At 64.7% G+C, this 23,561-nt stretch overlaps 3 protein-coding genes across 9 annotated transcripts in view; 1 reads left to right on the forward strand and 2 right to left on the reverse strand.

Moving 5' to 3' along the window:
- Window positions 1-8,045, forward strand: part of GPSM1 (G protein signaling modulator 1) — a 31,654-nt gene extending 23,609 nt beyond the window's left edge. Inside the window, exons 12-15 of one of the 2 annotated variants that reach the window (XM_063696869.1) lie at window positions 1,868-1,966; window positions 4,134-4,290; window positions 4,781-4,989; window positions 6,452-8,045. In XM_063696869.1, coding sequence (XP_063552939.1) covers window positions 1,868-1,966; window positions 4,134-4,290; window positions 4,781-4,989; window positions 6,452-6,658 — 672 coding nt within the window. In that variant the 3' untranslated portion in view covers window positions 6,659-8,045. The remainder of the gene's footprint in view (window positions 1-1,867; window positions 1,967-4,133; window positions 4,291-4,780; window positions 4,990-6,451) is intronic. The other variant, XM_055350122.2, reaches the window with a different exon arrangement.
- Window positions 8,046-9,454: 1,409 nt separating this feature from the next.
- On the reverse strand, window positions 9,455-12,291 carry DNLZ (DNL-type zinc finger). The gene is made up of 3 exons (XM_055350130.2): window positions 11,913-12,291; window positions 11,417-11,556; window positions 9,455-10,608 (listed from the first exon to the last, which is right to left on the reverse strand). The coding sequence occupies exons 1-3, from the start codon at window positions 12,138-12,140 to the stop codon at window positions 10,440-10,442; spliced, it is 537 nt and encodes a 178-aa protein (XP_055206105.1). The 5' UTR covers window positions 12,141-12,291; the 3' UTR covers window positions 9,455-10,439.
- Window positions 12,292-12,379: 88 nt separating this feature from the next.
- CARD9 (caspase recruitment domain family member 9) lies at window positions 12,380-23,485 on the reverse strand. Of its 6 annotated transcripts, none has more exons than XM_055350125.2 (13): window positions 23,413-23,485; window positions 20,302-20,501; window positions 19,719-19,856; window positions 19,236-19,540; window positions 18,917-19,096; window positions 18,689-18,832; window positions 18,145-18,270; window positions 16,036-16,227; window positions 15,631-15,672; window positions 15,215-15,260; window positions 13,571-13,647; window positions 12,910-12,986; window positions 12,380-12,825 (listed from the first exon to the last, which is right to left on the reverse strand). In XM_055350125.2, exons 1-13 carry the CDS (start codon window positions 23,430-23,432, stop codon window positions 12,726-12,728), a joined length of 1,647 nt encoding a protein of 548 aa, XP_055206100.1. In that variant the 5' UTR covers window positions 23,433-23,485; the 3' UTR covers window positions 12,380-12,725. The 6 variants fall into 6 exon arrangements, 4 of the variants coding, with proteins under 4 accessions (XP_055206100.1, XP_055206101.1, XP_055206099.1 ...); XM_055350126.2 differs by lacking the exon at window positions 23,413-23,485 and adding an exon at window positions 21,945-22,058; XR_008668290.2 differs by lacking the exon at window positions 23,413-23,485 and adding an exon at window positions 13,297-13,429 and having other exon boundaries at window positions 12,756-12,825; window positions 20,302-20,663.
- Between the last annotated feature and the right edge of the window lie 76 nt (window positions 23,486-23,561).

Genomic DNA, 23,561 nt, shown 5'->3' on the forward strand with positions numbered 1-23,561 from the left:
CGAGCACTAGAAATAGTCTGAAATTGTTCTTCCGTGGGCACCAACCTGCAGAGGGGTGTGGGTGCTGGGCTGGGATTCGAAGCCCCCGGAGGCTGCCCAAGCCCATCCTTCCTACCAGCAGGGCACAGCCTACCCTCCCCTCATTCAGCCCCAGCACTGCCCAACCCTCTGGGCTAGGTCCATCCGTCCACTGATGGGAGAGGTGTGGAGGGAAGGGCACCCAGGGAGCACCTGGTCAGGCCTTCCCGGGGGTCCCGGTGATCCCCCAGCCTCCCTGGGCCTGGAGGGAGGGGCAGGACTGGGACCCAGACACCTGCCCTGTCCACAGCTGGCCCTGCCCTGTCCACAGCTGGGTCTGCCCTGTCCACAGCTGGGTCTGCCCTGTCCACAGCTGGGTCTGCCCTGTCCACAGCTGGCTCTGCCCATCACATCTGGGCCACCAAGGAAGGAGTGGGAGGCTGGCAGCATGTGTGGGACAGACCAGTCAGCCGGCCTCAGGGTCAGATGGCTTTCTAGAAAGCACAGCCTCTGAGGGCTTCCAGGCTTCACGTCACCCCAACAAACTGCCCTGGGTCTGGGCCAGCAGGGCAAGGGGACACAGTTCCAAGTGTCCAGCTGCCTGGCCCAGCACTCTGGAGGCCTTAGCCAGGGCCCCAGGGAGCCCCCACCTGCTGCGGGCCCTGCTCCCCTGGCCCCTGCAGCCACCGCAGGGCAGGACGCCCGGGACAGCCAAGATCCTGGCCCCAGACAAACAAGAGTTCCCAGGGTCTGTGAGGACGTGGCAGGGCCTCTTGGCTTTCTGTTGACCTGAACCCCACTGGCCTTACCGAGGTCAGAACCTTGGGTACCTCCGAGTAAGGACCATCTGCACCCTGGTGGCAGCCTGTATGGGGACTGCAGCGAGGGTGGGTGGGGAACACATCCCTGGGGGGTCAGTGGCCGGGTGGGCCCCCTTCCCCCTCTGCTGGGGTCCTCAGGGGAGGGCTTTCAGCTCTGAGTTGAGGTCCTCATCGGCAAAGTGCAGCTGACACCAATACTGCGCCGTTGCCGTTGGCGACGCCAATACTGCGCCGTTGCCGTTGGTGACGCCAATACTGCGCCGTTGCCGTTGGTGACGCCAATACTGCGCCGTTGCCGTTGGTGACGCCAATACTGCGCCGTTGCTGTTGTTGACCAACCAGCCCCTGTCCCTCCCCACCCTGTGCCCAGACAGTGCAGGGGCCTTGCAGCCAGCACATTCGGGGCTTTGGGATCTGAGGCGGTGTGGCTGGGTGTGGTCTGGGGGTCCAGAGAACTCATTCTGGGGTGGAGGGTAGGGGGCAGGGCAGGGTTGGCCTCAGAGGCTGGAGACAGTGTAGGTCCAACCAGGAATGAGACAGAGGGACAGCAACCAGAGGCTTGAGTTGAGCTGGCCGGGAGGCCCTTGAGCCAGGGCACTGGGGAGCCACCGAGGGCTGTGGGGCAGGAAGGGCCGTCCGGGACAGAGGAGTCCAGATGAGGACAGCAACCCGCCCAGGTCCTCTGCGCCTGCCTCTGTAGTCAGGCTGAATAAAGAAGTGGCTTTCCCCACCCGGCCCAGCTCTGGAGGGAGGCCCAGGGGCCCAGGTGTCAGCGGGAAAAGGGCTCTTCAGCAGGCTGTCCGCCCACAGGCACGGGGAGGGGGAAGTTCACTGCTGCGCTTGCCAGGGGAGTGTTTACGGAGTGCGCCTGTGTGTGAGTGCGAGCCCGCGTGCGTGTGTGTGAGCCTGTGTGTGTGCACGCACTCAAGTGAGCAGGGGCGGGTGCTAGGAGGGCTGAGCCCTTGCCCAGGGTCCTATTTAAGCCTCAGGCATCCCAGCATTGAGGCAGCACTTGGCACTTTGGGCAGGGCGGTGGTGGCCCTGGGCACCTTGTGTCCTGCCTGCGCTCTGTGTGGCCAAGCACCCAGCGTGGCTCCCTGCTGCTGTGGAGACAGCCTGTGATCCGCGTGAGTCTGGGGTCCCTGGGGTCCCAACAGGTGGGGGCTGAGGGAGCACACGGGCCTCTGTGAAGCCGGGTGGGGTGGTCTTGGTCCGGGTGCGTTCCCCTCCTCTGCAGGAGAAATTGAGCTTGTGCTAAAGCAAGAGACTAGAGTCAGACTGCAGGAGGGACTCTGAAGCCTCCGGGAAGGAGGGAGCCAGGGCTTGGGGCAAGGGAGAGGTTAGAGCAGGGAGGCGGAACCCCAAGTCCCACTGGATATGTTCTACTGGGACATAAATGCAGGGGCAGGTGGCCTTGGGGCCCAGGGTCCTGCTTCTGAGGGGCTCCAGGGGCCCCAAACTATCCAGAGCCTCTCCCCGTACCAGGCACTGAGCCACGGTTTTGCACCTGCGGTCGTGGCCCCTGTCCCCGTGTCAGGGAGGCATCAGCCCCTCAACAGCTGGCCCCAGCCTCAGGGAAGGGGAGGGCTGCCCGACATGGGACCCTGAGAGGGGCTCTGCCATGGGGCCTGGGACATGGCCCCTGACGGGTCCTGCCTTTCCCAGGAGGGGCCTTGCTCAGTCCACCTGGGCCCCGGGTCACCCGGGGGAGTCCAGATTGGGCCAGACGCAGAGGCCCCCCGCAGCTGTGCCCCAGGTCATCATAGCCCAGGAGCCAGTCCCTTTTAGACCAGAAGGCCACCAGAAGGCCACATCCTCCCGGGGAGGCACCTGTGTGGCCCCCCCAACTGGCACTCAGGCTGGCAACCCCAGTGCCACCCTCTGCCTGGACCTGCAGCTCCCAGAGCCCTGGCCCAAGTGGATGTGGCCCTCCCCACAGCCTGGGCCAATTCTCCCCTCCCTCCTGGCTGGGGAATCCGGGGGAGTGGGGGTGTTGCCTTAGGCCTGAGCCAGGCTGCAGGAGGAGAGCCCTGCGGGGAGAAGGGGGTGCTAGAACTCTCCCTCCCCAGGTCTGCCTCAGGGACAGGAGGTACCTCAGGCTTCCGTGACAGCTGGGGACTGACTCCAGGGGCCAGAGCCAGGTGGGGTCTCTCCTAAAACAGGGCTGTCCACAGGGCCCTCGGCTCAGCTCAAGGGTCTGAATCCCAGCTCTTTTTTGCTCCAGCGTGACCTTGGGTAGGTCACACATGTCTCTGGGCCTCACTCTCCTGTGCCCTGGGCCGAGTCCAGCAGAAAACTGGAAGCAGGACGGGAGCCCTGGTCCTGGGCTGTGGGGGTCAGGTGTCGGGAATTCCAGTTGTCTGTCAGACAGCTGTCCGTCTCCTGGGCCGTGGGGGTCAGGTATTGGGAATTCCAGGCAGCATCGGGCACCCAGGAGGTGCCATCTCCACCAACATTGCATCTCTTGTTAACTCGTTCAGCTGTGAGCCCAGCATTTGCAGACCTGGAAGAGGCCACCAGCCGTGAGATGGACAGGCTGGGGCCGGGCAGGGGGTGCCAGCGCCAGTCGGGAGGTGGACGGGGCTTGGAACCATCACAGCCACCCTTCAGCCCTGGGGCCCGGACCAGGCCCCGTGAGGCTGGGTCACGGGGTGGACCTGCTTCAGCTGGGCCCCTCGGGGGGCCACAGGAGACCACGCCCTCCAGCCTCCCTTGTTTGAGTGTGTGGACTGAGGCCCAGGGCGGGGTTCATTCCTTCAAGTTCATTCACACAGCAGACACCGGTGAGGGCTGTGTGGGGCACGGACGCAGGGAGCTCATGGCAGGGCTGACACAGGGTGTGGTGGGCACAGGGACAGGAGGCACGGGAGGCTTCCCGGGATATCTGGGAAGTGTTCCAGGCCAAGGCTGGGGAGGCTGGCCCAGGGCAGGTGACGGACAGAGGCCTGGACTGGGGTGGCACCCATGAGAGGGGAGAAGTCCGGGGCAGTCGGCGGGTGCTGAGGGTGAGTGACACGTCCTGGGGGAGGGGTAGCCGGGTGCCGAGGGTGGGTGACACGTCCTGGGGGAAGGGTAGCCGGGTGCCAAGGGTGAGTGACACATCCTGGGGAAGGGTAGCCGGGTGCCGAGGGTGGGTGACACGTCCTGGGGGAGGGGTAGCCGACAGGGGGCAGGTGAGAGTCCCGATGTTGGCCAGGGTCTCAGAAGTGTGTGTGGCCTGGGCAAGCAGCCCCCGGTCTCGTCTGGGGGTCTGCGGGGCTAGCTTTGGCTGCGGTGACCCCACTCCCTCCCCAGAGCATCCCGAGGGCCCCGTCTTCGGATGAGGAGTGCTTCTTTGACCTGCTGACCAAGTTCCAGAGCAGCCGCATGGACGACCAGCGTTGTCCCCTGGACGATGGCCAGGCCGGGGCTGCCGAGGCCACGGCCGCCCCCACCCTGGAGGACAGGATCGGTGAGTGCCCCCCTCAGCCAGGCCCTCCCTTGGGCTTGTCTGCAGGGGCCAGGACCAGGGCTCCCGTCCTGCTTCCAGTGAGGAGCTTTTGGGGGCAGACCAGCAGGCCAGCTGCAGAGCACCCTGTCACTGAGGGCGCCCTCCGCAGCCCCCGCAGAGCAGCATCCCGGGAAGCGTGTCATCAGCCCGCCCTCCGGGACACACTCGGGCTGCAGAGGCAGTCTCGGGGAGGGGGGTGGGCAGGGCGTGGGAGACTGGCGTTCTCCTCCTGTCACCCCCTGGAAGCCCCTGAGGTGGGCGTGGGAGCCACAGCAGGGGGAGCAGCTGAGAGCTGCCTAGGCCGGTCAGCGGAGACTCCCCCAGGAGCCATGGCCCCAGCAGCACAGTGGGCTGGGCTGGGCTCAGAGGTCAGAGCTCACTGTGGCCACAGCCCAAGCCTCGGGCTTGACCCCACACTGGGTCCCAGGCCTCACCCTCTGGCCCCCCGCAGCCCAGCCCTCGATGACGGCCTCGCCCCAGACCGAGGAATTCTTCGACCTCATCGCCAGCTCCCAGAGCCGCCGGCTGGACGACCAGCGGGCCAGCGTGGGCAGCCTGCCGGGGCTGCGAATCACCCACAGCAACGCAGGGCACCTCCGAGGCCATGGCGAGCCCCAGGAGCCGGGGGACGACTTCTTCAACATGCTCATCAAGTACCAGGTGGGCTGCGGCCCTGGGCGGGCGTGGCTCGCGGCCCCTTTGCCATCCACATGTGTGGAGGCAACTTGTGTCCTGAAGGGTGAGGTGGGCGCTGGTTCCGCCATCTCCGGTCATGTTTGAGGGACTCCTCGGGGACTCAGCCAGTGTCACCGCATGACCAGGGGTGTCTGAGCCTGAAGCCCTACTCCTGGGAACCCCGGGCTGCTGGAGACACCAGAGACCCCCCTGGCAACCCCAGGACACTCCCAGGCTGTGCCACCCCCCTGCCATGCAGGAACTCGGGGTGGGGGCTGGGGGGTCACAGGTCCTGGAGCTCATGGCCTCAGGGATTCCCCACCAGCCCTCCACACCCGGCAGGGAAAACACGGGCCAGATAGCACCCCCAGAGTGGGGAGGGCAGGGGGATACAGGGCTGCCAGCCGGCTGGCGGGACAAAAACAGGGACCATCCAGGGACCACACAGTGGACGGCATGGGCGGAGGGTCCAGCCTCAGGGGGCAGAGCCAGGGCCGGGGCTCCAGCCTGGCAGCCACGCCAGGAATGACCTCCTCACCTGTGTGGGGGTGAGCCAGGTAGGGTGGCTGGAGTGGAGACTGCTGAGCCAACTGCTGTCCCAACTAGGACCTCAAACTCTGGGGGTCTCGCCATCCCTGGGGGGTGCAGCCACTGCTGGGAAGGGGTTCAGGGTCCGTAGACTTGGGAACAGGCTGGGGGTGGAGGCCGCTTGGCCCACCACGAACCAAGCCAGCACGTTTCCAGGTCTGCCGTCCTCCCCACAGCGGAGAGGAAACCTCGGCCCGGGGCCAGGCGTCCGACCAGCCACCTCCAAACCAGCCCCACCCAAGAGGCCCAGAGTCCCCCATCCACACGCATGCCTGCGCCAGCTCCCGTCCCTCCTGCTCCAGGCCCTTCAGAGAAGCCCAGACAACCCCTTGGCCCCCTGGCCTGCACGCTGGAGCAGGCGAGGCCCACGGGGTCGGCCACCTGACCCAAGGGGAAGCCCTGGGGGGCGCCACACTTCGGGCTCTGGAAGCTGAGACCTCAGGCCTGCCAGGGTCAGTCCCAGGCTGTGCCGGTTTCCAGGGCTGGGCAGAGGGATGGCCACGCATGCCCGTCCCTGGGGATCAGCAGATGTGGGGAGCAGGCATCCAACGCCGCCCTAGCCACTGTCTCCTGGGCCTGGCACACCCATGCCCAGTGGGAATCGCTGGACCTGCTTTTCCTGGGCGGGCCTGCCTTGGGCTCCTGCGGGTTGGTGGCAGGGCCACCAGAAGACTGCGCTCAGGGCCCGGGCTCCCAGCACAAGACCCCAGAGCGAGGCAGGCCCCAGAACCAATTTCCTGGGTGGACAGGGGGAAGCCCGTGAACAGTGCACGCTGGCCTCTGGAACCACCGCTGCTGACCAGCCCCGGACCACTGGGGCTGGGGGGGTGAGGCCACCAACTGCACTGTGTCCACGCAGTCCTCCAGGATCGATGACCAGCGCTGCCCGCCGCCTGACGTACTGCCCCGGGGCCCTACCATGCCGGACGAGGACTTCTTCAGCCTCATTCAGAGGGTGCAGGCCAAGCGCATGGACGAGCAGCGGGTGGACCTCGCCGGGGGCCCGGAGCAGGGGGCAGGCAACCTGCCTGAGCCCCAGCAGCAGTGCCAGCCTGGTGCAAGCTAAGGCCCTGTGCCCACTGCCAGGCCCACCCTGCCCCCACTCCTGGACGCTGGGCTCACAGTCACAGCCATGTCCTCCCGAGGCCATTGCCGAGGACAGGCATTGGGCATGCAGCCCCACGGCCTCCCCGACCCAGGGCGACAGGCTCAGGCCAAGCTGCCCGTGGTGGGAGGGCGTGCTTCCATCCCGGGCTGGCCCCCATGGCCCTCAGCTTCCTCCCTTCTGCCCCTGCCGCAGGCCGGACGGGGCCTTCGACATGTCGGCCCCAACCTGGTGCTGTCAGACTCCCGCATCCTCTCCCCCAAGCCCTTCCCGTTCTGCCCTGCCCTGCCAAATGTGAAACCCTGCTGTCTCCCCCACCCTCCCCAAAGGTGTCTCTGAGCCGCCTCTTGGGGCCACCAAGGACAGGGCCATGTTCTGTCCCCCCAGAGCTGGTCTTGCGACGGCCGTGTGACAGGCATGCTCCACCCCTCCGGCTTCGTCCTGGGGCAGGGCTCCCTCCAAGCCTGTCTCCCCACTCCCCGGCCAGAGGTCAGCAACCACAGAAAGCCCCCCAGGCCACGCATGGCAGACCAGGCTGCAGTGGCAGCCCTGAGGTGCCCCCCGCCGAGTCCCAGGGCCCTGCAGGGGCCTCGACGGGAGCTGGGCCTGTCTCTAAAGCAGAGGGAATGGCTGGGCATGAACTTCGACATTCCAAAACCCCAAGCCAGGAAAAAGGGCAGGGCCTGGTCCTAGGGATGCTTGCTGGCAGCAAGAGCAGTGCCCAGTCAGGGTGGGAGGTAGCACCAGGCTCTGTGACCCTCACCTAAGCTGGGGGGGTGGTCAGTGGAAGCTGGGGAGGCTTCACTCAGCTCAACCCTGCAGACCCCCCATATGAGAACCCCCTCCTCCCACCAGCTGGGGGAGATGACATCACTGCTCTCTCCATGGGGAGGGGGCTCACAGGGCACCAAGTTCGGGATCCTGAGACTGGCAGGACCTGCTGGAGCCTGAGATGGGCCCCAGGGGCCTGAGGTTGCCTCCTCCTGTCCAGACCCAGCCTTGGCACCTCCCAAGACCGCCAAGGGCCCTACCATGGCCCCACAGCCCCCAGGACTGGCAGTTCCATCTAGGAGGGTGCCTCTAGGCCCCACTCTCAGGCTAGGATGGAGAGGCAGATCTGGGCCTGGCGAGGTGACCTGCTTCTGGAGGGGCAGGGCCCCACCCGAGAGCAGGGACAGGTGCCCAAACACAGGGTCTCCAGGACGTAGCGCCCCCCACCCCGCATACTTGAATGTATGTGCGTATTTATTGCTCACATGTCTGTGCCATGTTGTCAATGGGTCCTTTCCAACCCAAGAGGTACATTTGTTTTTCTGTTTTTCCTGAAAAATAAAGTCGGCCAAGTGAGTGTGGTCTGTATGGGCTTAGTCCCGGGGGTGGCCTGACCCGGGTAAGAGGCTGCACTGTGCAAAGTGTCCACAGATACCCACTGTCTGGGCCCTCTGAGACCTCAGAAAGATGGAGTTCCCACTGGATTTAACCACGGGGGAGCTGGGGCGCAGAGGGGTGAAGTGGCTGCCTACTGTCACCACTGATTCCTGCACCCCTACCTCCTCACGCTCGCAGCCCCTAGGGAAACAGAGCATGCTCTGAGCTGACACTCGCGTGGCCGGGACCAGCCCCCGAAGCAGCAGCCCCCAGGTCAGCCCCATGACCCCCTGAGGACCCAGCCTGCTGCTGCCCACCCAGCACCCGGGGGAGGGAGGTCCTTTCCTGGAGTCTGATCCGGCTGGGCTCAGGGTCTGGACACTGAGCCACAGTGGAGGAGCTGGCTTGGGGCTTGTCTGGCGCGGCTTGTGGTGGGTGGCACCCCCACGGGGCCCCCGTCAGGGGACACACAGGTGCGCCGGGCAGTCCTGCTGCCCCTCGCCACAGCCCACCTGGCCATGTTGGCAGCCACAGCCTCTGTGCTGGTTGACTCCATTGCCTCCTCCACCCCAGAAGGGGCCTTGGGAACCAGAATCAACGTGTACTCCAGGTCCAGGGTCCCAGCCAGCTTGCGTGTGGTGGTACATGCACACAGGGTCCAAGTAACCGTGCAGGGCCCAGGACCGCGCAGAGCCAGGGAAGCACAGCAGTACCGCCCACGCTACTGGCTGGAACAGCCTCTGAAGGTGCGGCCGAGGAACCTTCTTGGAAAGGCACGCTGTGGCGAGGGATGCCCAGGCCAGCAACCATCCCCGGGAGGCAGGGATGTCCTGGGGGGCGGGGGTGCAGAGTGGCAGGAGATTAGGATGGCAAAGCCCCTTGCAGAAACCTGGCTGTGGGATTGGGGCTGTGGGGAGGGAAGGGCGGAGGGAGACAGGGTCCAGGGGGCCTCAGGCAGGAGCTGGTGGGATGCTTCTGGCACGTGGGGGGTAGCCATAGGTCTTCTCTAGGAACATGCCAGCCTTGGGAAGGATTTCCCTCCAGGGCCAGCCTGGGCCCAGAGGTGCTGGCATCAGACAGAAAAGACATGGTAACGTCCACATCCCAACTACCAGCCACCATCTCCCCATCCGTAAGAGGAGGGGTTGGCCCGAGCGGCTCTCCTTGCTCTAATTCTGCACTTCCAGGTCCGGACGGCTCCCTGGACCTCCCCACATGCTGGTCCAGGCCCTCTGGAGGCAGTGAGGCAGCCAAGCCAAGCCCAGCCCCACTGCACTTCCAAGCCCCCAAGAGACCCCCAGCCAGTGCCTCCATGGAGGAGCAGGCCTGGGTGCCGGTGGCTCAGCCGAGAAGAGGACAGTTTCCACAAATGGCACAGAAGGCTCCGGGTGGGAATAATAGAGGGTTGTTGGCTGAAAGAAGGACAGGGGGTAATCGAGGCAAAGCCCACGCCACAAGCACATTGGGAACAATGCCACCGCGCCCCGGCCTCCCACGGGCCGGATGTGAGCTGGCAGTCCCGGCTGTGTCCCACCGGGAGGGGCCGCACTGGGTCCCTGTCGTGCTCAGTCCTGCTTCCAACTCCCACCTCGCCCCATTCTCTTCCCTGCCGGAGTGTGGCGGGTGATGAATGCTGAAGGTCACGCTGCCCAGAACGCTTCTGCAAATAAACAGGCTGCTGTGTTTGCTCGCTTTCATCATCACGGGAACGTCCTGCGCACAAACAAGGCTGCGAGACAAACCCCACACACCTCGGAGGGCCCTGGGGGCGTCCAGAGTGCTGTCCACCGAGGGAAGGAGGCCCAGGTGGCTCCCCCGGGAGGGGCCTGGAACTCCTAACACACGGCCACGCCATAGCTACTCGTCCTGCCTGGGCCAGCAAGCAGCCTGGTTTGCTCACTGTTTTGCTGGTGGCTGGCGGCTGAGGGCCAGGGCTCAGGTCTGCACTGGCTCACGGAAGGGAGGCCGCCAGAGTTGGCCAGGGGGCGGCAAGGGGCTTGCAGAGGAAGGCTGAGGCTCACGGGGGTGGTGACCTGCTCAAAGTCACGCAGCGACAGCCAGGAAGGGTTCTGACTCCACATCCAGCCCCCTTTCCACACGACTGTGGCCTCTGTGGGCAAGTGCTGGGTGACTCCGTGTAGAAGGAACTGTGGTGAGGCGAGAGGTCCCGCGGCTCCGATGTCCCACCCAGCAGCACCAGGGATTCAGAGCAGTCGTTCTAACTCCAGAAAAAGAAAGGCCACGAGGGCCACAGGCCCCAGCATCTGGAAGTAATGTCTGTTTATTGATAGAAAACAGGCCACGTCCAGAGAGGCCCAGGGCCAAAACCTCCTTCTGGAAGGCCGAAGTCCCACAGTGCCAGGGAGCGCAGGAGTCAGCTCAGCTCCGTCTTGCCAGGGCTGGGGGGACCCTCATCCTCACCCGCTTCCGGAGCTGCAGTGGATGTGGGGGCCCCTGCAGCCTCCAGAACCAGTTCCAGGGCCCCCTCGCCCGCCACACGGTGCACCTGCTCGCCTCTGGCCGCCAGGATCTCTTCGATATTTCTGGAAGGCAGGGAGGCAACATGGCTCTTCAGGGCCCCCCAGCCGCCCTGCACTTCAGTCCCCTCAGGGCGCCCCATGGCCAGGCCAGAGCTGCAAGCACCAGGCCCAGCACTCCTGTGGCATCAGGCCACACGGGCACTTCAGACGCTGGCCTGTGTGCCCTCACCAGCCCTGTGTCTCTGCCGGTATGCGCCGCCTCAGGAACCCAGTCTCCTGCTCCTGCCCCCTATGCGCCAGAGGGAAGAATCTGCAGCCCCGGGTCTGATGGGAGGACAGTCCCAGCTCCAAGGGCCAGGTACCACCAAGCACCTGGCATGCTGGTCTCAGACCTGCTGTCGCTGTTACTGTCCTGCCCAGGACCTCCCGGCCAGGCAAGGCCCGGACCAGGCTCCCGGCACCACCTCCACTGCTCTCCCAGCAGCCAGGGCCCAGGCCACACCTCCTGGTCCACACCCCAAGCCTTGCTGTGGGCCAGCCACCCCAAGATGGCAGAGGGCAAAAAAGTTCCACGCTAGAGAGGGACAGGGCTGCCAGTGATGGCAGAGGGCAGGCAGAGGCAGGGAGGCAGGGCCACAGGGCTGGCAAGATTTAACAAATAAAAACGCACCCCCTACTTGGGGCATACTTAAACTCAAAAGCTATCTGGGCTTTATAGGAAATTCTCGTTTAACTGTGTGTCTCGTATTGATAAGGTGGCTGGATTTCCCAGGTGAGATCTATAAACCTCAACACTAGGGCAAGGTTCCCCCAGGGAGGCCAGGGTACTTCTGGGTGGACTCCTGGCCCAGCCCTGGGGTACGGGCCTCACCTCTTCCCATTCAGGTCCGAGAACCAGCCCAGATTGTCCGCGATGATATGGTGGTTCTGGCAGCCGGGGCAGGTCACAATGACCACGCCTTGGTGATAGGCCAGCTTGGAGATGCGCTTGGAGGACCTAGTCCCGCAGACCTGGCTGGGACAGGGTAGCTGGTGAGGCTGAGGGCCGCCACGCCCCTCCCGGGAAGACCCGCCCCTCTAGGGGTAGCTCCAGCCACCTCACCCTCTCCAGAGAAGGCCCCGCCCCCGAGGGATAGCTCCACCCACCCCCAACCTCGCCCTCTCCCGGGAAGGCCCCGCCCCAGGGACGGCTCCACCCCTCCTCATGGTCCGCCTCCGCTCCCTCCCAGAAGCCCCAAGGGGTGGCTCCACTCCTTCCTGCGACTTGGCCACGCCCCCTCCCGGATCCCCGGCGGGCCGCTTCTCCCCGCAGGCCGTGCAGCGTCAGATGCGGGTCTGTCCCCGGTTCCGTCCCGCCGCGCGCCTACCTTGCAGGTGTAGACGAGCTGGTAGTGCGCCGCCTCCACGCGCCGCAGAGCCGCCGCGGGCCCCGGCCCCTGCTCGGAGCTTGAGCGCCGCCAGCCCCAGGCCCAGGCCCGCCGCCTCCCCGCGACCTCCGGACGGGCCCCGCGGCCCCACAGCCGCCTCAGGCAGGGCGCCCGGGGCTGCACGCGACTCAGCAACCTCGGCGCGCCGCGCAGCGCAGCCCGCAGCATCCCGCTCGCCGGCTCCGTCCGCCCTGCCCTGGCCCCGCCCCGCCGCCATCTTGGAAGTGGGCACCGGGCGGAAGCGGCGTTCTTGGGCTTCCGTCCTCCGGGTCGGGGGCGCGCTGCGCTCTGCCGCACCCTGGCGGCCTGATGGGGCCCTGCGTCCACGTGCAGCTCGCACCCCGAGGACACCGCGGGCCGCAGCGAGGAGGGACGGCCGCGGGGCTGCGCGCGCGTCCGAGCGGGAATGCGGGTCACCCGTGCTGTTTATTTACGCAGCTGTGTTTTCTAACACTAATACAATGCATGCATGTATTGTGTGTTACATGGTGAAACAGAACAGACCCTGAAGTTACACAGATGGCGTGTGCATGGGGGTGGCGAGCACCCGCATGGCCTCCGCAAGCTGAGTGCCGCTTAACAAACAGCCCCAATGCCCGGCAGTCCGGCTGGGCCTTTCAGGGCACCAGACTCCTCGTTCCAGGCTAAGTCAGCGACGGCTCGGGGAAGTCTGCGCCCCAGGGCGTCGGCACCCCCGGGTGGCAGGAGGCCGGGCCGGTGGGTGTGCCCTGGTCGGGGCCTGCGCTGCTGCGGCTAGGAGCCCTCAGTGTCGGTGTTGTCGCTGCCCGTGGTGTTCTCCCGGTCCTCCTCCCCCTGCCGCCATCCTTTCTGCATCTTCCTGAGGGCGCGCTTCCTGCGAAGACACAGGTGTCTCAGGCGCAGACCGGGCTGCCGCTCCCCAGCCCGTTTTGGAGAAGCCTGGGGGCCGCCCGCCTACCTGCGGTAGTTCTCAAAACTCTCTTTGAGGCGCCGCCGCTCCTTCTCGGGCGGCTCCCCGCTGCTCAGGCCTGCGTCCTGGAGAAAGGGGAAGGCTCGGGCTCCGGCCGGCTCCCCTGAGGGAACCCGCCCTTCTCACGCGCCCCCCACTGGCCCCTGTAACTGCAGAGTGGTTGGGAGGCGAGGAGCCCAGACAGCCTCAGCTCAGCGCCAAGCTCTCCCTGTGGGACCTGCCTGTACCCCTGGAGGGGAGCCGGTGTGGGTAGCCTGCATTTCAGATGCCAAGACACACCCAGGAGGCCAAGCCACGTCTCCGGCCTGGGCTCCAGGCCATTGTTTCTACAACAAAGCCCGAGGTGGTGCTTGCTCTCAGGACTCCTGTGTTCACCTCCTCATCCACTGTAAAGGCCCTCAGGAAACCAGGACCAGGCACATCCACTTCCAAAAAGCCCCCCAAGCTGCTGCAGTGCCCAAGAAAGGAGGAGGATCCACTTCGCAGCCCAGACACCGCACCCCGAGCACTGTGGGCAGAGACCTTGCGGTCACTCCTCAGCTGTCGTCGGGGCCACCGCAGGGGGTGCCCAGGGCAGGGAGCCACTCTCCCTGTGATCGGTCACCCTGAGGCCCACGGCTGGGAGGACCCCACCCCGGGGAAGCCTTACATGGGGGATCCGCAAAACCTGCTCCTGGTGCAGAGCTGCAAAGGGCTGTTTCGGGCTCCCCCCGCCGGCAAGGCAGCCTGGAAAGGAAAGTCGTGCCTGTGGGACCTGCCCATCTGCTGGGCCACGTATAGCACGGCTGCCCCACCCCTCCCCGGCATTGCGGACACTGTGTGGGGCTGTCTTCCAAGGCCTGGTGGGATCCCCACATGGGTCCAGTGTAGACTCTGCTTTCTGTAGATGAGACTGAGGCCTTATGGCCTCGCTTGCCTGTTCATTGCTCCAGGAGGCCGCCAGATGCCAGCCCAGGCCCAACGCTCCTGCCAGTGACCATCCCTCCCCTGAGCTGGCTGCCCGCCAGGGAGGAAGGCCTCCCAGACCTCGGGGGAGCTTAAACCCTGGGCCTGAGCAGCACCGTCCCGCATCACTCCAAAGCATCTGTGGGCATGGCGGCCCTGGGGAGAGAGTTGGGGACAGCTACAGTGGCTGTCTGGGTCCTCCTGAGGTGGGGGCAGGGGTACTGCAGCAATTGGGAGAGAACCTTCAGGCGGCTGGACCCCCTCAGAAACTGCCAGGACCTCGGCAGACCAGGGATCAGGACCCTTGGGCAGAAACCACGCACGTCCAGTCTCAGCCCCACTGCGGTGAGGGCCAGGCCAGGGCTGTCCTGGCCATTGGCAGCCCCTTCTTAAAGCCAGCCCCTCCCCTGCTCACCCTCCAACCTTCACACCTGCCCCTGCTCCTGCCACAGCCACCCAGGGGGATGGGGGCAGTGCCTGAGCCGGACTCCTGGGTCCTGCTCGCCTCCGTGCCTACATGGGGGCTTGGCGTCCCCATGTTCAAGTGTTCTGAGCTGCAGCCAAAGGCGCTGGTCTTCACTTCCCCATCTGCGGCTCCTCCTTCCCCTTCCGCCTCTGCTTGGAGGCCACGGCCTGGTACTCAGGAAGCTTGTCCAACTCTGGTGCAGCCTCCCAGGACCCCTCTGCTGGGCCCTCCCCAACCCCTACCTGACAGCACCTTCAGCGCAAACACCTACTCCATCACCACTGCCCACTCCTGGACACTCGGGAGCTGCTCCCAGCTAGCCACCCAGTCCTTCCCCCAGACAGGCAGAGGGGGCCTGCCCTGCCCGCTAGAAGCCCCTGCCACTGCCTTACCCCCACTGCACCGGGACACAGCAGGCCCTTGGCCACCCCTGCATTCAGCCCTTTCCCTCAAGCCACGTGGGGCCCCATCTCATCCCACTTTCTAGCTTCATGCACCTGGTCGTTCGCTCGTTACCACCTCCCTCTGTCCAGGAGGAAGCTTGGAGCAGCCGGGACTGGGCCTGCTCACCTCTGCACCCCGTGGGGGCTGCCCAGAGGGGCCCCACACTCTCAGGACGGTGGGCCTGCCCAGACCCCCACACTCTCCACCCCAGGGGACACTTGTCCCACTAGCTAGGGCCCTGGGTTCCAGCTGGGCTCTGTAGTTTGTTCTCTGGGTGACCCTGACCATTTTACTTATCCCCAGCGCCAGTTTCCCTGTCTGTGGAGTGGGGGTTGTGGGGGTTGACACAGGCATTGCGGCACGGGCTGCCTGTGCTGAAGATGGGCCTCACTTGGGGAAGCCGGAAGGCCTCTGGGTGCACTGCCGTCCCCACCTCACCTTTGTCTGAGAGCTGGGTGTCTTCCAGGTCCTGGGGGAGTGAGAGCTTCCAAAGAGAGTGAAGATGTCCCGTTAGGCCACTTCGCCAAGGACTGGGCCCGGCCACACTGCCCACCCCAGCCCTTGGCCCTCAGCTGGGTGCAGCCATTGCCGTCACCCCCTGCACAGAGCTTCTCAGAGACTCAGGTGCCCAGCAGACGGACATTGGGCGGCCAGGAGGTGGGCACTGTCTGTGCCTTACCTTACCCCTTGAGCCATCAGAGGCCTTAGCATTTGGCCACCTGCTCTTCCTCCACCCAGCCCAGCCCACCGAGCAGGGCCATGTGACGGGCAGTGTGGGGCTATGCCTCGTGGCAGCTCAGCCAGGACCCCAGGTGACGGAAGGCCAGCCTCGTGCTGGCTGGGGTCTCACTCACCTCCTGGGAGCTCCTGGGTGAGCCATCTTCCAGGTCGGAGCTCTGTGGTCATAGAAAAAGGGGTGGGTGGGCTGTGGGGGCAGAGGGTGGGCAGGGCACAGAGCAGGATCCTCCAGGGAGCCCTGGGCATGCCCTCAGCCACGCCAGGCCCCCTCCATGCCCAGAACAACCTGCTAGGCTGCCTGATGGCCAGGCCCAGGACCCACCCCGGCCCTGCAGCCCCACTTCCTGCTGGGACCCTGAGCTGCTCGTGTGCCCTCACCCCACTGCCAGGAGGGGTTTGGTTAGGTTGGGGCCCGTCACAGAGGAGGGTTGGGTCAGGAAGGCCGGGGCGGAGGCTCCGTGCTCCCCTGGCCCTGCATCCCACGCGCCGGCTCCCCTCCCTGCCCCAGGCCCCAGGCCCACCAGGACGAGCGTCTCCAGCTGCTGCCGCCTGAGCCTTCCCTCCACGGCCAGTAGCTGCGCCTCACACTGGAACACGTGCAGCTGCAGCTCATCCGCCTTCTCGCCCAGCTCCCGCACCTGCTTGCGCAGCGCGTCCTTCTCCTGCAGGCCCCGGGCGTGCTGCGCGTGCAGCTCCTCCCGCGTGGCTATGGCCTGACGGGACAGCACAAGGCTGACCCTCAGTGAGGGCCCCAAGCTCGCCCTGGGCCCTCGGCCCGGCCGCCCAACTCCGAGCAGAGGCTCCGGAGGACGTCAAGCCGCTGGGCGTGGAGGCTGGTCACAGCCCCTCCGTTTGTGTGCTCTGCGGACATGAAGTCAGCATTTGGGGGATAGTAAATGTGACAGTTGTCCCTGCTGCCCTTCTGTCTCCTCCCAAGCCTGCACCCCCGGTGGACACAGCGTGTGCTATGTACCCCCACACGTGCACATTTGATAAATTTTGGACGCGGCTTGATATGGAGACCCTGACTGTCCATAGCTAAGCGTCCTTCATGACCACAGCACTCTTTACCACCCCTGTCCTCACTGCGGACACTGAGACGCAGGAGCGAATGTGCAAACACGACGGCTTGACCACCCCTGCAGCCGAGGCAGGGAGGCCCTCACCTAACCCCTTCTGCCCGGACTGGAGCAACGGCTGGCGACTTCCCTAATCCCTGGCCAACGCGCTCCCGCGAAGTCCCGTGGGAGCCCCCACCCTGGGAGCCACACCAACCCCCATGGGGGCACAGCTGGATCTGCCCTTTTTCCCCTGCCTTGGCGTGGGCCAGGCACGAGTGAGGCTGAGGTGGGGCTGAGACAGGAGCTCTGAGCCTGGGCTGCTCTCATGGGGGCCGGGGCTTCCTTTGTAGCCCCAGGGGTCTCGTTTTAAGGCTCCTGATGTGGACAAAGTGCCATCCAGCATTTCGCCGAGCAGCAATGGTGTCCATTGGAAACAACCTCCAGGATGGGACTTGGGACGGGGCATGGGAAGCAGACACAGCCCTGCCCCGCGACGCTCCATCCGGCTCACAGCATGCAGCGCTGGAGGCCTTGCAGGCCTCACTCCCGTGGCCCAGGCTGGAGTGCAATGGCACAATGGTGACTTGCTGCAACCTCAGCCTCCTAAATAGCTGGGACCACAGGCGTGCGCCACCACGACCAGTTAATTTTTATTTTTTTTTGAGACAGAGTCTCGCTCTGTCACCCAGGCTGGAGTACTGTAGCGTGATCTCAGCTCACTGCAACCTCTGCCTCCCAGGTTCAAGCGATTCTCCTGCCTCAGCCTCCTGAGTAGCTGGGATAACAGGCGCCCACCACCACGCCCGGCTAATTTTTGTATTTTTAGTAGAAATGGGGTTTCCCCATACTGGCCAGGCTGGTCTCGAACTCCTGACCTCAAGTGATCCGCCTGCCTCGCCCTCCTAGAGTGCTGGGATTATAGGCGTGAGCCACCACGCCAGGCCACTTTTTGTATTTTTTTGTAGAGCCGGGATCTCACCGTGTTGCCCAGCTGCTCTGGAACTCCTGGGCTCAAGTGATCCGCCCGCCTCAGCCTCCCAAAGTGCTGGGATGACAGGCGAGAGACACCACGTCCAGCCAAGCTTTTTTTAAGATTAAAAAAAGCTACTGGTAAAACAAGACAGAATGTTTCCATTTTTGTAAAACAAAACAAAATATATATATAGATAGATAGGTGATAGCTGATAGATGGATACATGGATAGATGACAGATAAGTCTGTAAGGTAGAGCGGGAAGGTTGAACACGGTATTCCCTGAGAGTAGGCTGGGGTGGGGAAGTATTGACTTCATCATCGTTTACTTTTTTTTAGTGTTAAGTATTACTTCTGTTATTTAAAAAACAGACCAGGTGTGGCAGCTCAGCTTGCCATCCCAGCACTTTGGGAGGCTGAGGCCGGAGGACTGCTTGAGGCCAGTAGTTTGAGGCCACCCTGGGTAACATAGCAAGACCCCATCTCAAAAACAAACAACAAAGATTAAAAACCCTCTGACCACTGCCCTCAAGGGCTGTGGCCCTGGTGCACCCACCCGCGAGTGGGGCGCTTTGTCCTGCCCCTGTGAGTGCCCACCTGGTCCCGCTCAATGGCGACCTCCTCCATCTGCAGCAGGATGGCCTCGATGCGGTCCTTGTACATCTTGGAGTCCTTACGCAGTGCCAGGCACTGCAGCTCGAACATCTCCTTCTCCTCCATGCACTGCGGGGGGCGGCAGCTCAGCCCCCACAGGCCTGAGGTCCCCCATTCTGGCCCTTGGGGTGTACTCCGGGCAGGGGCTCAGAAGCATGTGGTCAGGCCAGTTGGGATGTCTGGGGAGGCCATAGGAGTCCCCAGGCCCCTACCAGCCCTGCACTTCCAGACCGCGGCAGGACAGGGCCCTCCCGCAGGCCTCAGACACTGCTGTGCCTCAGGCACCATGAGCCCAGAGGTTGGCCTTTGCCATGGGGGGCAGGCGGGCAAGGAGAGGGCGCCGTCCACTGTGCCTCCAGGAGTGGGTGAGTGGAGGTGCTGCACTGGGGTCTCCACACCCTACCTTCCAGGCATGGAGTGGGCGGAGCTCAGCCCGCCCAGCCTGGCTTGGACCCCAGGGGCCGTGTCTCCCCGCCTGCCCTCCTACCCGGAGGCGTCGGGCCTCGCCCTGGCGGAGGTCTTTGCGCAGGGAGAAGATGGTGTTGGCCTGCTCCTGGTGGTCCCGCAGCGTCTGCCGCCAGTCCTCCTCCAGTACCTGGATGTAGGGGCTGCTCCTGTCCAGCTTCCCCTCCTGAAGGGGGCAAAAGGCAATGGCCTGGCTGGGAAGGCCCCCACTGCCCTGCCTGGGCTGCACCTGCCCTGCCTGCGGCCCCACCTGGACAGAGGCCTCCAGCTCCTGCACCCGGGCCTGGAGCAGGGCCTTCTCCTGCTGCAGCTCCCACAGCAGCTCCTGGCTGGGCCGCTGCTCCATGGCGTGCCTGAGCTTCAGCGTGTGCTTGCGCTCCACCTTGCAGTCGTCCTCAGCCTTCATGAGGCTGTGCTTGAGCCGGTCAATCTGCAGAAGGTCCAGTGAGCCCGGCTGTCCCCTCCAGGCGGTGACCGCAGACCCGTGGGGCCACCCCCGACTGCCCCGGCCTACAGACCCCGCCAGGCCAGGCGAGGGGGGCCTGGTTCCCCCGGGGCAGCGGGCACACCTCCAGCTGCAGGTCACGGTTCCGCATGAGCGCGGCGCCCTTCTCCTCACTCTGGCACGCCAGGCGCATGGCCAGGTCGTAGTTCTCCTCCTTGCAGCGCTTGAGCTCGCGGCTGCCGGCCTCGCACTCCTCCTTGAGCCTCTGCACGCGCTCCTGGTGCTTGCGCAGCAGGCTGTCCTTCACCCGCAGCTCCTTGATGAAGTCATCCTTGGAGCTCAGCAGCGCGGTCAGGTCCTGCACCTTCTTCTGCAGCTTCATGACCTCAGTCATCAGCAGCTGAGTCAGGCCTGACTCCCCGGACGCGTCTGTGGGCCAAGCCAGTGTCAGACGGTGCCGTGTTCCCTGGTGGCCCAGCTCCATCACGCCCTGCGCTGTGGCAGGAGCTCAGGGCTCCTAGGGATGGGGGCCAGGCAGAGGACCCAACACCACTGCCTGCTCCCCGCCACCGCCTCCCCTGTCGGCCCCGCCTCACCCGTCACTCACCGATGATCATGGAGAAGACGCGGGCCGGCTCCTTGCCCGTGACCTTCTTGTACAGCTGTGGGTAGTAGAGCTCCAGGCTCTCGAGGAAGGCCACGTAGCCCTTGTGGCCGGTCCGCTGCAGGATGTCCAGGAGCACACCTGCGGGCCAGAGAGGCCTAACTGGGGGCGGGGCGCAGGCGAGGCAGAGGGCTGGGGTGGGTGGGCCTGGGCGCAGGGACAGGTGGAGGCTGGATGCAGATGAGGTGTGCCGTGGTCTGGGTCTTGGATGAGGTACCCTGCGGTGAGGTACCCTTGGATGAGGTACTAGGCTGGGTACCAAGTGCTGCCCACCCGCCCCTTGGCTGTCTCAGGAGCCCCCGCTGCGGTGGGAGCCCCGCTGCCCCTCTTGGCAGCACCAAGCCAGCAGGAGAGGCTGGGGGATGGGCCACATGCCAGGGTTGAGGTTGGGCCTCAGTCAGAGGCCAGGGGCAAAGCCAGGCGGGGCTCTCCCGGGGTTGAGGGTCAGGGTGGCAGAGCGTGCAGCCACCTCCGAGCTGACTCCGTGGTTGGGTTTGGGGCCTGGGGCCCACGGGGCAACACTGACCCACTTTCCGTTTGCGGATGACCAGGTTGGGGTCGCTGAGCACCTGCTCCTCATCATCGGGGTTCAGGACCTTGCACTGCCGCAGGTAGGGTGTGATGCGCGAAGGGTCGATGACCGAGGTAAGCGTCACCCGGAAGCCCTCCAGGACGCTCCAGCACTCGTCATCGTTCTCGTAGTCCGACATGGCCTCAGCAGGCAGGCTGGGGAGTGTGGGGCAGTGCTGAGAGCGATGCCGGCTCCTGCCCCAACCCGGGCCCGGCTCCCGCTCCTTCTCAGACGCTGGGCCAGGGCTCTCGTCAGGGCGTCGAGGGGGATCAGCCCAGGGGCATCCAGGAGAGGTGCCCAGCTCCATGTCCCATCCCCACGCTGGATCCCCCAGGGAGGCAGCAGAGACACAGTGACCCCGCTCCCCACCAGACCAGCCGAGGGCCCCTCCGCAGCCTTTCCCAGCCCTTGCTCCTGCCCGTTGGCATCTGTGTCACCCAGATATGCAGCAGGGGAGGCACAGATGGGGTCTGAGAGAGGAACTCCCCCTACAGCATGACCCCCTCTGGCCTCTGCCTCCTGGACACTCCCACCACGCCCTGGAGCCTGCAAGGTTAGCCACCTCCATGGCTGGAATGGGCGGAGGAGCTGAGAGCAACTGCCTGGCACTATGGCCAGCCCAAGCTGGGTGAGAGCAGGTTGGCCAGTGGCCCTCCCACCAGCACAGCAGCTGGGGGAGCTGGTTCTTGCGGGACTTCCTCATTCCCCTGACCGACGCCTGCTAACATTGCTGGCTGTGCCCTCCCTCCTCCACGGCCGGCTGCTGATGATGCAAGAGTGGCCACCCAGCCCTGCCGCAGCTGCGAGGTCGCTGCACTGGCTGGGAAGAGCTGCCCACAGGAGTGTGTCTCTGTCACCCCCTGCCGGCCCCGCAACCCTGGGAGGGGCTGTCAGTGTTGCCCTTGGCTGGCCAGGAGTGCTGCTACGGTGTTTTCTCCAGGTTCTTAGGTGCTGGGCACCAGTGAATCCCTGGACTCTTCTCCTGCCCCAGATGAGGCCCGGCCCCCATCCCAGTGGCTGCAACAGGAGAACTACCCATGTTGGGACCAGCCACTGCTGTCCCTTTCTGCCAGCGTGGTGGAGGCCTCAGCCGCTGCAAGCCACTCCCTCTGGGACTGGGACTGCGGCAAGGCTGGGAGCAGCCACGCTGGTCCCCAGACAGCCTCCAGCCCCGCTGGGAAACGCTGGTTTCCAGCCCAGAGGAGCTGGGTCACTGCTCCTGGAGACATAGTTGCCCCAGGCTTGGTCTTCTGAGGCATTTCTCAACTTCCCGCTGCACTTTGTCACCCCATTCAGGACAGTTTTGACAGACAAGGGGCTGAATAAAAACACTGGCCTCACGGTAGACAGTCCTGGGAACACTGGGCCCCTTTCCTGCTTCCCCAGCTTGAAATCCAGGGTCCCATCTGCCACCATAATTCCACTGAAATGAACACATCTCCACCCAGGGGCCGTGAAAGGGATGGGGCTGCACGGCGGAGGCTGCCTGGCTGCCTGTGGGAAGCCTCAGGCTGCTCTGGGGGATCAGTGCCAGGATCCTGAACTAGGCCAACGCCGACCTTCCTGGCCACCTTTCAGAAAGCACCAGACCCACCCACCTGAGGGTCTTCCAGGAGCCACCTGCACTGCAGACGCACCAGGAGCCTGGGCCGCGGAGCCTCTGGGAAATGCTGCCCGGGGCTGCAGGGAGGGAGGAGCACGCCGGACGCCTGTGCACTTCCTGATGGGTTCTGCTTAACTCCACAGTCCCGCCAGTCCTCCCACAGGGGGACAGTCCCTGGTGACCTGCTTTCTGATTCGCCCAGCCCAGGAGGCCCCAAGAGGCAGACGGAAGTGGAAGTCCTCTGCCCTCCAGAGGAAAGCTGCTCCCAGCCCTCCCAGCCTGGCCGGGGGCTGGGGGTCCTGGGGATGCCCCAGAGGCCCAGCCCTGGCACCTGGCAAGTAGAAGAGACAGCAGAGACCTCCAGGGGGCTGGACAAGGCCAGCCCACACCCAGCCACTTTGACCTGGTCACAGACTTCTGGAGGCTTCTTCAGTAAGGCATGCTTTGCTCTGTGCGAACACCCTCGCCCTCGCCAGCATCTCGGGACAGCGGGGCAGGGCATGTGCAGGGGGGCACACAGCCACACAGCATGGCCAGCACACGCCTTGGTCACAGAAGGGCTGCAGCCCACCTTATGGAGCCCAGGAGGCCACAGCAGCCTGCCAGGGGCCATGGCATCGGCCACCACCCAGCTGCACACAGGGGAGAAACGTCCCTTCCAGAAGTGTCGTTATCCTCGTTATCCCCATCATGAGGCATCCCTGCTCTCCACCAGGATGCATGTGAGGACTGAGGCCACTCTCGGGGTCCCCCAAACCAGCTTCAGAAGAGCCGGTGACAGCAGGGCACAGCTCGGCCCCCATCCAGGGACAACGGACAGCAGAGTCTGCCCTGAACTGTGCACTTCAGCGTGTGGGCTGCCGGAGCCTCGTCCCTGCAGGCTTGGGAACCCCCAGGCCCCGCCTCACCCGGTAAAGCTGGTTGAACCGAGTTGCCACCCAACAGGTTCGAGAAGGGGCCGCCAGGCTGGAAGGCCAGGAAGCTGGTGTGGAGCTTGCCTAACCGTTCTCAGCCTCCAGCCCTCAGGCCTCTGCGCAGACAACGTCTGACATCACACATTAAGGAGCGGACAGTTAGGGGTCCTCCTGGGCTCTCGGGAATGCCACATTCCAGGGGGCCGTGCCCCTACTGGGCCCCTCACCATCAGCATGAGCGAGTGTGCAGGCAGGGGCCATCCTGGACCCTGCCAGGGAGCGGACCGGAGCTGGCGCCAGGCCCTCATGACCCAGTGTTTCCCCAGCGTGTAAAACAAGGACCCCAGTGACTTCCCTGTGGTGTGTGTCCTTACGAGTGAACACACATACCATGTTCTCTAACCATATCGGAAGCTAAAAATCGGTAACAGGTATCGGCAAAATCCCTACATATTTGGAAATTAAATAATATACCGCTAAATAACCCACAGGTCAGAGTGGCCCCCAGACTAGGCACCAGACTAGAGAACCAGGCACAGCAACACATACTCAGGAGTGAGGTCGGCCATGGGACCGTCCCGTCTGCCAGGTGCCCAGGGCTGAGGCCCCACAGTGGCTCCAGTGAAGGATCGAAGCCCAGATAGCCAAGGGCCTGGGAGCGCTGCTGCCACAGAGACAAAAGAAAGGGAGTGAGGGGA

The sequence above is a fragment of the Gorilla gorilla genome, chromosome 13 (assembly GCF_029281585.2).
Source record: "Gorilla gorilla gorilla isolate KB3781 chromosome 13, NHGRI_mGorGor1-v2.1_pri, whole genome shotgun sequence".
Classification (NCBI taxonomy): domain Eukaryota; kingdom Metazoa; phylum Chordata; class Mammalia; order Primates; family Hominidae; genus Gorilla; species Gorilla gorilla.